Source organism: Erpetoichthys calabaricus, chromosome 14 (assembly GCF_900747795.2).
Source record: "Erpetoichthys calabaricus chromosome 14, fErpCal1.3, whole genome shotgun sequence".
NCBI classification, from domain to species: Eukaryota; Metazoa; Chordata; class Cladistia; order Polypteriformes; family Polypteridae; genus Erpetoichthys; species Erpetoichthys calabaricus.
The window spans coordinates 79,655,131-79,669,319 of record NC_041407.2 but is presented as its reverse complement, the minus strand read 5'-3'; the positions used below and the strand labels follow the sequence as shown (position 1 = coordinate 79,669,319).

The 14,189-nt window shown below is 37.3% G+C and overlaps 1 protein-coding gene across 1 annotated transcript in view; it reads left to right on the top strand.

Moving 5' to 3' along the window:
* The window catches only part of prdm1b (PR domain containing 1b, with ZNF domain), a 65,773-nt gene that overhangs the window by 24,029 nt on the left and 27,555 nt on the right, over window positions 1-14,189 (top strand). Inside the window, exon 3 of the mRNA XM_028818675.2 lies at window positions 8,808-8,927. Coding sequence (XP_028674508.1) covers window positions 8,808-8,927 — 120 coding nt within the window. The remainder of the gene's footprint in view (window positions 1-8,807; window positions 8,928-14,189) is intronic.

The window sequence follows — 14,189 nt, the reverse complement described above, 5'->3', positions numbered from 1 at the left end:
CAAAATCAACCGGAATGTTCAGGCAAATTATAGAAAAAATCCCGACCTAAATCTGTTAAGTAGTTTTCTCATGAAAAGCAGACAGACATACAGACAGACAGTCAGTCGTTGATTTTATATGTAGAGAGACTATTAGAGGATTGAATGAACGAGCCAAAACATGACACCATTTTTGATTTGTTGAAAACCTGCCAAGGGTCACCAGTTTTAACTGACATTTTATAAGATCTTTAGTTCTGTCAGGGTACAAGTGATCAAAAATATAAATGCACTCTAAATATAGTAAAAGCATGACTCAAAGTCGTAAAGACGTGGCAGATACCAACAAGCTTAAAGTGCTGTTATCACTGAAGCCTTTGTTCCTTGCATAACTGAGCAACACATGCTTTCTTTGAGTCATGATACATTTTGAAAGTACAGCGCAGTGTGCTCTGTGATTCATACCACCATTGTCCATGCATTTCCTTGTGCAGAAAAATTGTTCTTAGTTGATCTTCATGTTCATGTAGATAATCTAACCTTAAATAGGTTATGTTTGGGCAGCAATGTGGCATAGCAGTCAATAAGCCCATCATCTCAACTGGTGAACAGGGCCCAAGGTGGGATTGGTGTCTTTGTCATGGGCCGAATGTTGCAGACATCTTGTGTGGAGTGGTGGGAGCAGGGAGAAGCACTGAAATGATGAAAAGATAGCTTTATTGGTCTGTGTAGCGCTAACATTACTGTAATCGAGATCACTCCCAATGTTGTTTTCTTCATCGCTTATGGTTATTACAATTAAAATTTCAAAACATCCTTTAGTGCCACATTTGTATCCTCCCTAATCCAATTCCTTTTTCTTTTCTCACACCCCTTGTAATAATTTTTCCCTCGCTCTGCTTGTGCTCATTATTTTTCCATCAGCAGTTTTTCCCAAGCTAGTTTAATTATGTCACATTCCTTAATAACTTTTAGTTTGCAACTGACAACTCATGACAAAGTTAATGCTGGACTGATGTGCATCCAGTTTTGATAAATTCAGTGGCTATTCTACTCCTTTTAGGGTTCATTGTGGTTAAAAATAAGAGTTTTGTGTGTCTCTTTATTAAAATATTTAAACATGTATGTATTTATATTGTTATGTATGTGTTTAGATGTTTGTGGATTCGTGAAGTTAGTTGCTGGCTCAGTGCTTCAAAAAGCACAGGGTTCTGGGCAGATGCCCCCTTCACCTTACGCTTTGAGGCAGCAGGGCAGCTGGTTCATACTCCCTTAGGCCTTTCTATACAGAGTTTGCACCTTCTTCCAATGTTAGCAGGAGTATTGAACCCAGGACACTAAAATATTCTTCCTCCAGCTCAAATATGTCTGTGTGTGTGTGTTTGTGTTGTGAAATTGTGAATGTGTGCATGTGTGGGCCCTGGAATGGCCTGCCAGCCTGTCTGGGGTTGTTTCCTGCCTTGTACTAACATCTGCTTGGATAGGCTCAAGATGTAGCAACCCCATTTTGATTAAGCAGGTTTGAGGGTGTGTTTATAAACTGGCCCCATGTAAATGAGTGCTGCTGTGACGGATTGACAGCCCATGTCCGGTTAATGTCTGAGAAAATCCATGTAGCCATGGAGGCAATGTGCAGATTCCACAAAGACAGTGAACAGACTGGGAATTGAAGGCAGACGTCTGGAGGCTTTGAGGGTTCAGTCCCCATAACCCTGAGATGGGTAATGGATGAATGTCTACGCAGTTCACTTTCAGGGTGGGGTTATTTTATAGGTTCATGCTGGAATGCAAAGAAAAGTAAACAAAACCGATCAAGCGTAATGTCTTTTAAAAAGAAACCATACAATGTACTGTTTACCTAGTAATATTTGTTAAAACACCATAAAAAAGATATCCATCCCACAAAAATGGCTCTTTCATTTCAACACTGCAGTCTTGTTCAAACATCCAAAAATACTTTCTTCCTTTAAATGTCCATTTGCTGTTACAGATTTTCAGGGAACTGTAACCTGTCCTAAAAGCAATAATCCAAACCATGCCTATTTTATGTTAATTTTTCTACTTCACCAAAAATTCTGATTTGAAGTTACTTGCCCAGGGTCTTCATCTTTTGATATACTGGCATTTAATGACGATGGTTGAAATAGACACTCATTGAGCAACAAATACTGTATAGTTTCAGGGAAATTGGCTCAAGTGAAGTGGTGTTAGAGTCACAGTGGTGCCACCTCAAATCACTTGCATTCGGAGGTCCATTCCCAAGTGCTATGGCTTCTTCAATTCAGTGTCTTGAATCCAAATCATGCTTGTTGTGGAGTTGATATGTTCTCCCTGTATGTGTGTAGGTTCCTTCTAGGTACTCTGGTTTCCTCCTGCATCCCTAAAGATGTGCAAGTCAGGAAAACTGATGACTCCTAATTAGTCCAAATATAAGTGTAAGCATGTCACTTTGCATGAATGTGTCTTATGATGGACTGGTGTCCATTCCAGGGTTAAACAGGTTTGAAATGTTATGTTAGTTGAGTACTGTGATGGACCGATGTGTCATCTGGAGTTAATTCATCTGTTATGCCAAATATTGCTAATATAGAGACACCTAACATTCTGTAACATATGTAGCAGGTTCAGAGAAAAAATGTCTAGATATGATAAATAGTTGATAAAACTACACATTTTCCAAGTGTTCACTTGTTACAGCACTTGTTGACATCTTACGCTGCCACAAGATGCTTTTACTAAACATCAACTGTACATATGCAATTGATTTTCACATGACAATACACAGCTCTCACCACAAGAGTGAATAACTCACAAAGTTAGAAATGTAAATGAAACAACGTAAAAAAAGGATCACATAACATTCACAAATGTACCAGTTGAAGTTCTGGATGCATTTGCATCTGCTGCAGTAATTGTGGTGCAGCCACTATAAGGATGAAAAAGTAAAATAATATCACAAGCTTGATACGATGTCTTGCCACACATTCTCTTGAAAGTTACAACCTGTAAACAAAATAAAATTTAAGACAAACAACAGAAGGGTCAGCAATACTTCTTTAAATTGGTGAGTTTCAGTATGACTTCCTCTTTAGTGAGTTAGTTCCATTTGATTGCACTCACTGAGATCAGTAGGGTATAGCACTTATACTTACAGTTACGGTCTACATATAAGAAATACACAAGCAGGAAGCTTAGGTTCCAGGGAGAATTTGGTGGATGCACTCCCTACACTTTTTGAAAGATCTTCGTTTGTCCTCCAAAATAAAATACTTTGTTTAAAAAAGCATACAGTACTATAGTTAGGCTCCTGTCATGATTTAACAATTATTGCTTTTATGTATTATTTATCCTCCATTTGCACTACAACTTAACTATATCATTTTGGTTACCATGATGCCATGTGTTACAAAGATTTGTTGTACTTGCTCATGCATGTGTATGATGTCATGGTGTCCATCTTGTTTAAGAGTGAACCACATGTTCAGTCATTTCTTGACAAGATATTTAGTTTAACTTTGAAACAACTGTCGTCTTTGGAAATCAGTCAATAAATGGCACACAAAGCACAAACACAAAAGGAAACTGAGTCATGCTCAATTTCTTGATAAAAATCTTTAAACTGGAAGACAGTGAAAAAACTATGACTCTACCTCATTTTATCACAAATATTAAAAGTGAGATCCACGGTTATACAGATAAGAAATAATATGGATGATTCCAGCACTATAGCAAATTTTGCTGACAGTGCTCCCCTTAAATTTAAACATCAAAGTTACACCATTAAAATGTTTTTCAATTTGTAATTAGACTTTAAAGGGACCCTTATACAGACACTTATTTAGTTTGTTGGTTGGCGAGAATCTATTTGAAGTTTCCTCATGTATTCCAGTTGCTCACACATTCTAAAGACACGCATGTTAGATCCATTGGCCCCCCAGAACCCTGAAATATATTAAAGGGATTTGAGAATGGATAGATTGAGTAGATCTGAGTAGGTGAATGAGTGAGTGTCCTTTGTGATGGACTGTCACCCTGTCCAGAGTTGGGTTCTGTCTCCGTACCTACTGCCCCTGTGAGACTGAGATGAAAGAGATTAGTGTAATAATGGATGGATGGATGGATGGATGGGGACATAAAGAGGAAGTAGGTCAATAAGTGCATCTAGTTATTGTCTGTTGTGGAAGCCAGCCCCGGACACAGACAGACAGACAGACAGACAGACAGACAGACAGACAGACAGACAGACAGACAGACAGACAGACAGACAGACAGACAGACACCTCCTTGTCTAGAAAAGCACACATTTATTTATAGTGAAAGTCCACAGCACACAGTGCCCCTGCACCAATCACCCTTCTTCTCTGTCCTTTACAAGGTCCTTCACCGCCTCCACTCCTCTCCATGGAGCTCTATCCTCTTCTTCCCGACTGCAGCCATTGAATGGAGGGAGGCAGCCCCTTTTATACACTACTGGATGTGCTCCAGGTGCCTGATGACCGTCTTCCGGCAGCACTCCCCAGTGTGGCGGAAGTGCTGCCCTTGTACCCAGAAGCACTCCGGACATAAACCATCCCTGGTTTGTCAGCACTTCCTGGTGTCCCGGAAGTGCTGTCCCCCAGGGATCAAGGACTGGCTGGGTACCCAGGGAAAAGAGGCGCCGACATCCCGGCGGGGCAGAGCTCCTGGCCGTCTATTACACTGTGCACTCTTCCATCAATGGCTTGAGACCTTCACTAGATGCTGTAAAAATAGGCATAGGTGCTGTATATGTATAAATCAATGGAATGAAATTTTATAAAAAGTTTTATTTTTGGGGAATTTGTAATTGTCAACTGTTATTGTAAGATATGAGCCTGTTATAGTAATATTAATAATAGCAAATATTTTATTTGTCATATTGGAATTATTACAAGAATTAGCAAGCCTTAAATAAAGCTTTCTGTTTCACTTTAGTCAAACACTTCAGCAGAGAAGTTTGTATACAGTGACGGTGACCAATTAATTGAAGATTAAATGACGGTAATAATAGAAAGGGAAATATAAAATCAAAGGCATGTTTTAGTCTACTTTATTACATTCTGTGCTCATTATTTTGTTTGCTTTTTTAATGTCTCTACAGAACTGCTATAAGATAAAAAGTAATGTAAATGAACACTGCACACATGCCTTCCTTATCAATAATGTTTATTCATTTTTGGATCACTGTCATCTAAAATTTTGTTGCATTCAGTGCTAATGGTAAAAACCAAGAGGTATTTCCAACACCAGGGAGGCATACAGCAGGAGTGAAGAATGGTGCAAAGAAGGCCCTCCTTACCTGTCAGTCAGTCCCTTTTAATGGCTGCTTTGATTTTCTGACCCTACAAGATATTGACATTTATAAGCCAAAAGGCTACTAATAAACTAACACGGTCTTAGTTTGGGAGGAGGGGAGTTGATAAGGCAAAGAAGGCCTCCATCCCTTAGTGGAGAGACCAGAATTTATCTTCCTTATGAACAGATTACTGATTAACTAATGTTAAGCAACTGATTACAAGCCTTCTTTTTGTGATATTTGTTTTTGAGCACCTATATGTCTGTAGTAGTAGGAGGTTCTACCATGTTAGCCATTATGGATACAATGAGACGTCAAGCAGAATAACATCTTTTATTGGCTAACTGAACAGATTACTTTGTGCAAGCTTTCAAGGCAACTGAGGCCCCCTTTTCTGGCAGGTTTTCCTCGCAAACCCAAAGATACTGTATGTGTATTAGGTTGCTTAGATTTTCAACATAGGTCAGGCATGAGTGAGTATGGATGTGTGTGTTAGTATGCCATGCCATAGACAGCTGTTGCAACCTGAGGTTGGGTCTCGCTATGTGTCTGATGCCGCTGGAGAAGGCTCTAAAATCCTGTGACACTATAATAATAATATAAATTTTTTACATTTATATAGCACTTTTTTTGTTACTCTCTCCTCAAAGCACTCTATAATAGAATAGGCAGCTTTGGAAAATGAATGATAAATGTTTACCTATGTTTGAGGGGTGTATGAAATGTAATGTACACATTAATTGTACTATATAATAAAGATAAAAGAAATTACTGCATGTCAAACAAGTCAGCAAACCTTTGTTTACTCCTCTACAAGTTTATTTTTACCACTGCAGTAAAATTTTGGTCTGTAAACAACTGAACCTCATGGTGCTTTTTACAGTCTCACCTGCTATTCCACCGATAGTCGTGTGTTGATCTCTCTGTATTCATTTTTTCTTTGTAACTCATAGGACAGGCAATATGCAAGTGGCCATTACAGGCTTCTCTTTAGTGCCTTTCCTGCCATTTTAAAAATGTTTTACCCATTGTTGCATGATGCTAATAACTTCAATACAAACATCTCCATTAGAATGTTGATGTCATGTGTGAATTTCCACAAAGTGTGTTCTCCTTCAAAGCAATTAAGTTTCAATTTAGTTTTTTATTTTTTGCATATCACTGTTGACAAAATGCAGCTTCAAAGCACATGAAAAAATCTAGAACAATAATGCACAACAGCAAAATGCATAACCATACAATATTTATTACAAGAACACACACACTTACTGTATGTTAAACACAGAGTTTACAGAGCTGTTTTGGTTTGATCAATATAAGCAAAGCATGACAATTCTTTGCTTATACTCGACTCGACTTGGATGTTTTCTTGGAAGAAATAAGTGGATAGTACTGGCGAGCTTTGTTGGGCTGAATGGCCTGTTCTCGTCTAGAGTGTTCTAATGTTCTAATGTTCTAATTCCTTGTTAACTACAGTATGCTTGCATATGGCATGCAGAGAATTTTATAAGATGTTTCTTGCATGATTTTGTTGCAATTTTTTAATAATTTTATTTGTAGATTAAACTTATCTGCGGTGGGTTGGCACACTGCCCGGGATTGGTTCCTGCCTTGTGCCCTGTGTTGGCTGGGATTGGCTCCAGCAGACCCCCGTGACCCTGTGTTCGGATTCAGCGGGTTGGAAAATGGATGGATGGATTAAATTTATGAAATAAGTTATGTATGGAAATGAAGACGTAAATAAAAGTCATAGTAAATTTGAATCTTTTGAAAGGCTATACTCAATTTTCAGTTTTTATTTTGGTAGCTTGCATATTTTTTTAGGTGGTTAATGCTCAGATCCTGAAAGCAAATCCAGTCAATCCATATTAGTTTATCCTTATATAGAAACTTTCAATGAAGACGGGCTGAAAAATTTGCCTAGATTTACAAATATAATATAGCAATAGAAATGTACAAGACCGCCCATTATTTGTACAAGCAAGTTTGTGTACTTTATATATTTGATTATTGATAGGGATAACACTCTCCATAAAGTGTAAGAGAACAGAACACTTTGGCTTACTGCTAGATACCTCTAGGGTGTGCTCCAATTTTGTCATGCTAATCTTGACATATCATTTTCTTACACTTTATATACATTTTAATAATAATAACAGTACTAGGGTGTTGTACCATGTCAGCCATTATGAATGTAGTGAAAAGTCAAGCAAAATGACACCTTTTATTGGCTAACTAATAATAATAAATATTATTATTATAAAAAATAAAAAATAAACAATAATTGCATATTGTAATCTTTTTAGTTAGCCAATAAAAGGTGTCATTTTGCTTGGCTTTTCACTACAATAATAATAATAGTAACACATTTTATTTATATAGCACCTTTCCCATGTTCAAGGCGTTATTTCACTTGTTCAGAAATTTAAAACTTACGGAACTGTTACATCATGTTTGTTTATTTGTCAGTAGTTAAGTTTGATTAACAACTCATCTATGCCACACTTGACATAAAAAATGTACGTCGATAACATAAAAAAGTGCGCGACATGTTGCATGTTGATGGGTCTTGCCTTTAATTTTCAATGCTAAGTGCATTTTTATTACCCACATGTACTCTCTTTTCCAGAGATATGCATATGTGTGAATTAATCATTTAGTTATTTGTAACGTTGTTATCTTGTATTTTTTAAATTAGACTCAAAAGTGAGGCACCAAGCACTTTGAAAGTGGTGTCCTGAAAGTATAGCTGTAATAATGATATCAGTCCTGATAAAGAATATCATAACTTGTTAAACCTTAGGGTTTAATTATACAAATATTTTACAATTTCACCAAATACTTAGTTCCTCTGCATGGGTTTTGTAAAAGGATGTGTTAGTAGTAGGATGGGATATGTTCAAGGGCAAAGGGACAGCTACCCTCATTTGACCAAAGTGCTCTTTGGATGACCCTACGTGGGGGACGTCCTGAACAGATGAGGCTGTCTGGAGAGACTCCCACAAGGTAACTAGGCTAAGCTACTGATTAACTTTCATCAATTCTTGATGTGTAAAACCATCCCCAGTACTAGATAATGAAGACATGATAAAAGCTTAATGCCTCCTGTAATCAAAAGCATGAAAATGAATTTGTATAGAAAGGATGAACGTCATGTGCATACCAATATTAAACATTGGAAAACAAAATATGCTGACATGATGACTGGGGCTTTGACAATGTTGCTCTACCTACTGCTTGGAATATTAAACTCCATTCCAGTAACCAGTTTATAACTGTGTTCAGCTTTACATTATAAAAAAAATAAATAAAATAAGTGTACTTTTTAATGAGACATTACACTAATTTGGTCAATCTGAGGGTTGCTCAGAAAGTTTTACAATGCAGTTATTTTATTAGTAGTCTTTTATACTATAACTGTTTGTTTTCTACATATCTGATGATTTGTTTAGAATTAATACCCACAGAGAGGTCAGAAGAAGAATGTTCAATGAATGGCTTTCTCTTCTTTCAGGTAATTGGAGTTTTCAGCAAAGAGTACATCCCACAAAGAACTCGATTTGGCCCTTTCATTGGACAAATTTATACCAAAGACAATGTTCCAAAGAATGCCAACAGAAAGTACTTCTGGAGGGTAAGTTTACCTTCTTTCTAAAATACACCACAGTACAATTTGTTTCTCTTTCAGTACAGAGTGCAAGCTTAGCATTTTTCATTTCTTCTTATTGAATACTTCATGTCTCATAAGATGACCACTTTCTTTGTTATATGCAATACGAATGTAGACCAGGTTTAGAGCAATAGTACAGAGTGTGGACAATGCAGCCATTGTTATTTCAGGCCATATTTCTATATTACCCGTCTTGCCATCTGACTACTTTTCTTGTTATTTTGTATTGAGCACCTGTATATTTAATAGCTCTAAAATTGTTCCCTTTGTTAATTATTGTAATAATTGCTCTCTAATGTTGCACATATTACTATAACATTACTTGTATAGCGAGTGATTCACTGGCATCCTGTCCAGAGTGGTTTCATGGATTGCGTACTGTTCTGCTAAGATAGGCTTTGACCCTTCATGAATTGAATTGGATTATGCGGGTTTGAAAATTTTATGTCTATGAAAATTGAGGATAAAATCAGAGTTCTTGGTGCTCATCTGAAAGAAATTGAGCAAAAGTTTATGACTAGTATTGAAGAAGTAAAACAATTGACATCCACCGCTGACAAAAAAGCAACTGCTGTAGAATCTGAATGCAAAGTGCTTGGTGGTAAATTAAAAGCATTTGAAGAAAGACATAGAAAGAATAACATCAGAATTGAAGGACTTCGTGAAAACTGTGGAAGTTCAAACTCAATGGAATTGATAGCTGAACCATTTTCCAAAAAATAGGAGAAGACTTTAAATCAGACACTGAGATCTCAGTGGATGAAGCCTGATTGTCAGATTTGACAAACTATGGGTTAAAGAACATTTTATTTTAAGACTTTATAAGGATATTATATTATTTTGCGTTCAGGCTTTTATATAAATATATTCTCTGTTACACTTAATTATTAAAACGCTCTGTTTACACAGACATAGTATTTTCTGTGTGATAATCCATGTGTTGTATTGTAAAATGGGCTAACAGGTGAACTGAACACAGGCAGCAATCTGCACTTTCATTTAGTATGTTTGCCAGTTGCTTAGTATTTTGTATTTTTTTGTTTTTGGTTTTATGAGGAATCTATGGGGATCCATACAGTAATGTTTCCTATATTCTCAGAGTTGTCATTTGAGATCACATGGATTCTTGACCAAAAGAAGCAGCATAACATTTATACAACCTGTTTTGGAACTGCTCAATACAAGTGTTGGAAGGAACACTGATAATGTCTTAGCTTTACCACATAGGATGCCATTAATAAAAAGAGAAACCAGCACACCCAGTCATACACACATATCATTTTCCTGTGACTAATTCTTTGCTAATCCATTAAGATGAATTTCCATCAAATGCAAAAAAAAAAAGTTTCTTCAAGAACGGATGTACTGATGGATAGATTTAAGGGCAAGGGTTCAGGGTTAGTTGTCAATGTGTGTCGAGAGCTGCAAAGATAGATACTGGCTCTCTGTGCTCTAGAATTGGATAAACAGATCAAAAAATGGGCGAATTGTATACTATATGCAATTTGAAAAAGGATCTGCTCAAAACTTTTTAAAAATATGGCAGGATCAATAACATTTTAGAATAAGCTTCATTTTTGGGGAAAAAGATACCCTTCCTTTCTTGTTCATTTTATAGAATAGCATTTTGTTATCGGCTCTCCTCTCTTTCTCTCAGGCGGGGGTTGAATTTTGTTTTGCCTCATTAAGTTTGACTTGACTGTATGGAATGTTATCTGCTTCTAAATCAAAAAAAGAAAAAGAAAAAAAAGAAAATGGGCAAATTGATGGTTAGACTGAAGGATAGACAATTTAGATGCTGTCTTTATGGTATAGGTGTAACCCTATTATAGCACAATATGCATGTCATCACAACAACATAGTAAGAAACAATATTGCACACCTTACAAAATAAACATTGTGGCGAGTGGCTGGGGGTGGCACCCAGCCGGGATGCCCAGGAGGACTGGAGGAGGGCTTACGCCTCCTCCAGACCACGAGGGGGCAACCGCCCTGGTGGCTTTGGGGACCACAGGAACAGAGCTTAGAAGCTCAACCCTATAGGGGCCCGTGGTCAACGCCAGGGGGTGCCCCAATGCCTATGGAGCCCTGGCCCTCAGCACTTCCGCCACACCCAGAAGTGCTGAGGGGAAGAAGACCAGGGACACCCGGAGTGCTTCCACCACACTGGGGAGTGCCGGCGGAGGCTAATCGGGGGGCACCTGAAGCACGACCGGGTGTGTATAAAAGGAAGTGCCTCCCTCCGTTCAGTGGCTGGAGTCGGGAGTGTAGCAGGACAGAGCTCGGAGGAGAGGAGTGGAGGAGGACCTGAAAAGGCATTTGAGGAAGAAGGCCTGGACTTTGGGGTGAAGTGGATTGTGTGTGTTTCACTTTTGTAAATATTGTGTAAATAAACGTGTGTGGGTTGAAATCAACGATGTCTACCTGTCTGTGTCTGGCCTGTTTCCCACAACATATAATCTAAAAAATAAAGTCTTGCAAAATTTTATTTATGCAACATGACACTTAAACTAAATTATATCTAATAATACAATATCATATGGATTTTAATGGGGTTATAAGCAATTAAATATATATAGTTTATTCCTAATATGAATTTGGTACCTGAATATTTTTAATGCTTGACAGATTCCGCAACTAAAATTTGAATCTTGGCCAAGTGAATATTGGTGATTATTCGACCTTGATTCCATGTCTGCATGGGTTTTTTTTTCAGGTTCTACACTTTTTTCTCTCATGTGAAAGTCAATGTTTGAGGTTAGCTGGCAACTCTAACCTGTCCTCCTGTGAGTGAGTGTGGGCATGACGAGTGTGAGGTCCCACCTGGACTTGGATGCTGTCTTGCATCCTATTGCTGTAACAGTCTGTCATTCTCCTTTGCACTAAATCAGGATTTGTTTCAGTCAATAAACAGATGAATACTCATCAGATCATTGCTATAAAATTATTTCCCTGATCAAAAAATTATTTTCAATAAAATAAAAAAACTTTTTAATGGTTTATTAGGCACTTATATTTTCTTGTAATTGGCTGGCCATGTTGAAAACACTGTAGATGGTTTAACTTTCTGCATGATACTGCATGTGTATGGAAGGATTTTCTTACAACTATTAGTTTTGCTGTGATTGCAGTCTTCTCAGCATATACTGCCTGTGAACGTTTAAAATGACAGCTTTAGGTTTCCTCAATGAGAAGACAGCTTAATGTGTAGTTCCCGTTGGCGGATCTTGTGGTCCACTGTGACATCTTCATTGTGGTGCTGAAAGGACATAGTGGGAATGTTTCTTACTGCTGTAAGCAAGCAAAGAATTGCATTTGCAGAAGTGGAAGACTGTTATTCCCTGTACAAATCACGACTGTTTCACAGGTCTGACTCTGAAAGAAATTTTCCTGACTTCCTTTTTTCCCAGATCATAGCTGCGTACTTTTGTGTGGGAGCTGGTTACAGTAAATATTGTCATTAGTTACAATAACTAAATTTCTTATTTCCTCTATGATTAACTGGTTCATTTAATAAAAGGTCATTGTTGTAAAGTAAACAATTAACATACCATATGTATACAGTATGTAAAAATAAAATTTCAACAAAGCTAAATTATAAAAACAATAAGATGCATTAGAGACACTTATTTGGGCCTAATAAGCAGCGGAGAGGGATGAAGTAGGAATCCGTTAAATAAAAGTATATTATAATTAATAATATAACATAAAGTTTTACACCAAATTTGAGAAAGTCATATTAAAATGTACAGCTTAATAAAGGGACAAGTGTCTGTGTTTGTGTGTCTTTGTGTCTGTCTGTCCATTCAGAAGAGTTGAGACTGCCCTGCAATAGACTGGCATCTCCTCCAGGTTTGTTGCCTGTTTTGTGTCTAGTGATGTTCCTTTAACAGAGGGGACAGCGTGCAGCCTCCCTAAAAGATATGACGTAACCAAGAGCCACTAGAATGTATTCTAGCCTGGTGTCCTTACAATAAATGTAGAGCCAGTCCCTGGCTTGAAGTGAATAAAGTATTTAAAGACATATGACAATTAAGGAGGCACCAAGTCTAGGGCAAAGGTCCATCTTCCAGGAGGAACAGAGGCATGATTTTAGAAAAACAGCAAGAGAGAGAAAGGGATGGGAAGTACGATAAAAGAACGTAATGGCTCTTGGTAGGCAGGCAAGCAGGTGAACCTGGAACTGCAGTGAGAATTTCAGGATTGGAGTAGGTGGACCCAGATGTCTATATCCAGGTACAGGACATTGTGGGTGTTTAATCTTTTGCCGAAGTAAAGAGGACACTTTCTAGTGATGTTTCTAAAGGTAAAAGAAAGAAAGAAAGAAAGAAAGAAAGAAAGAAAGAAAGAAAGAAAGAAAGAAAGAAAGAAAGAAAGAAAGAAAGAAAGAAAGAAAGAAAGAAAGAAAGAAAGAGGGACTGACTATACTTTGTTGTGGTAGTAGGAAGTGGGAAGTGTAGAATATACCACAGGATAGAAAGAGTAACATACTTTATCAACAGAGGCAATGAGATTGAAGGTTTTTATTTCTACCAGTTGCTACTATGCATTCTTCCTGAGCTCATTCCTCTGTATAAGTTCATTAAATTAAGTACTTTTTAAAAACCTTCAACTGTTTGGTATTTTATATGTGGGCTGAAGCATTTCCTATTGTGTTTTAAGGACTAAAATTATGTCTAAAATGACCTTGTTGTTCCATGCATATATATCAGGGTGTTTAGGTGGACATATTCCTTGTAATCCAAAATTTACGTACACTTCGGAATCACTCCTACTTAAAAGATGGATTTACATTCAGATTGCTGTTTCTTTATTTGTGTTACTTTGCATGTCAATATGATGTAACAAAACTAGCCACAATGTGTTTTTTGATGAAATACAGTGAAATTGTTTCTGAAACACTTCTGCTTTTCTTTCAGCCAGACTGCAATAACAAAGTCTGACTACCTAATAGTCAGTGATTTCTTTTGTGCATTTAACACAAACAATTTTATGAGAGTTTTCTAAGGACCTATCTTTTTATCAAATAATGTCACAAAGCTGGCTCTTTTAAACATCCTCATTCTCTAAAACAGCCAACTCTTTTGCTTCTGGCTCTAAATCTTTGCTAACTTAAACACACAAACCACTATATAAGGGGTAATGCAGTAAAAAAGTCAAATGTAACATTTTTGGTTGGTAGGGCTGCTCAGTAGTTAGCCTGCTGCTCATGGACCTAATGTCCTG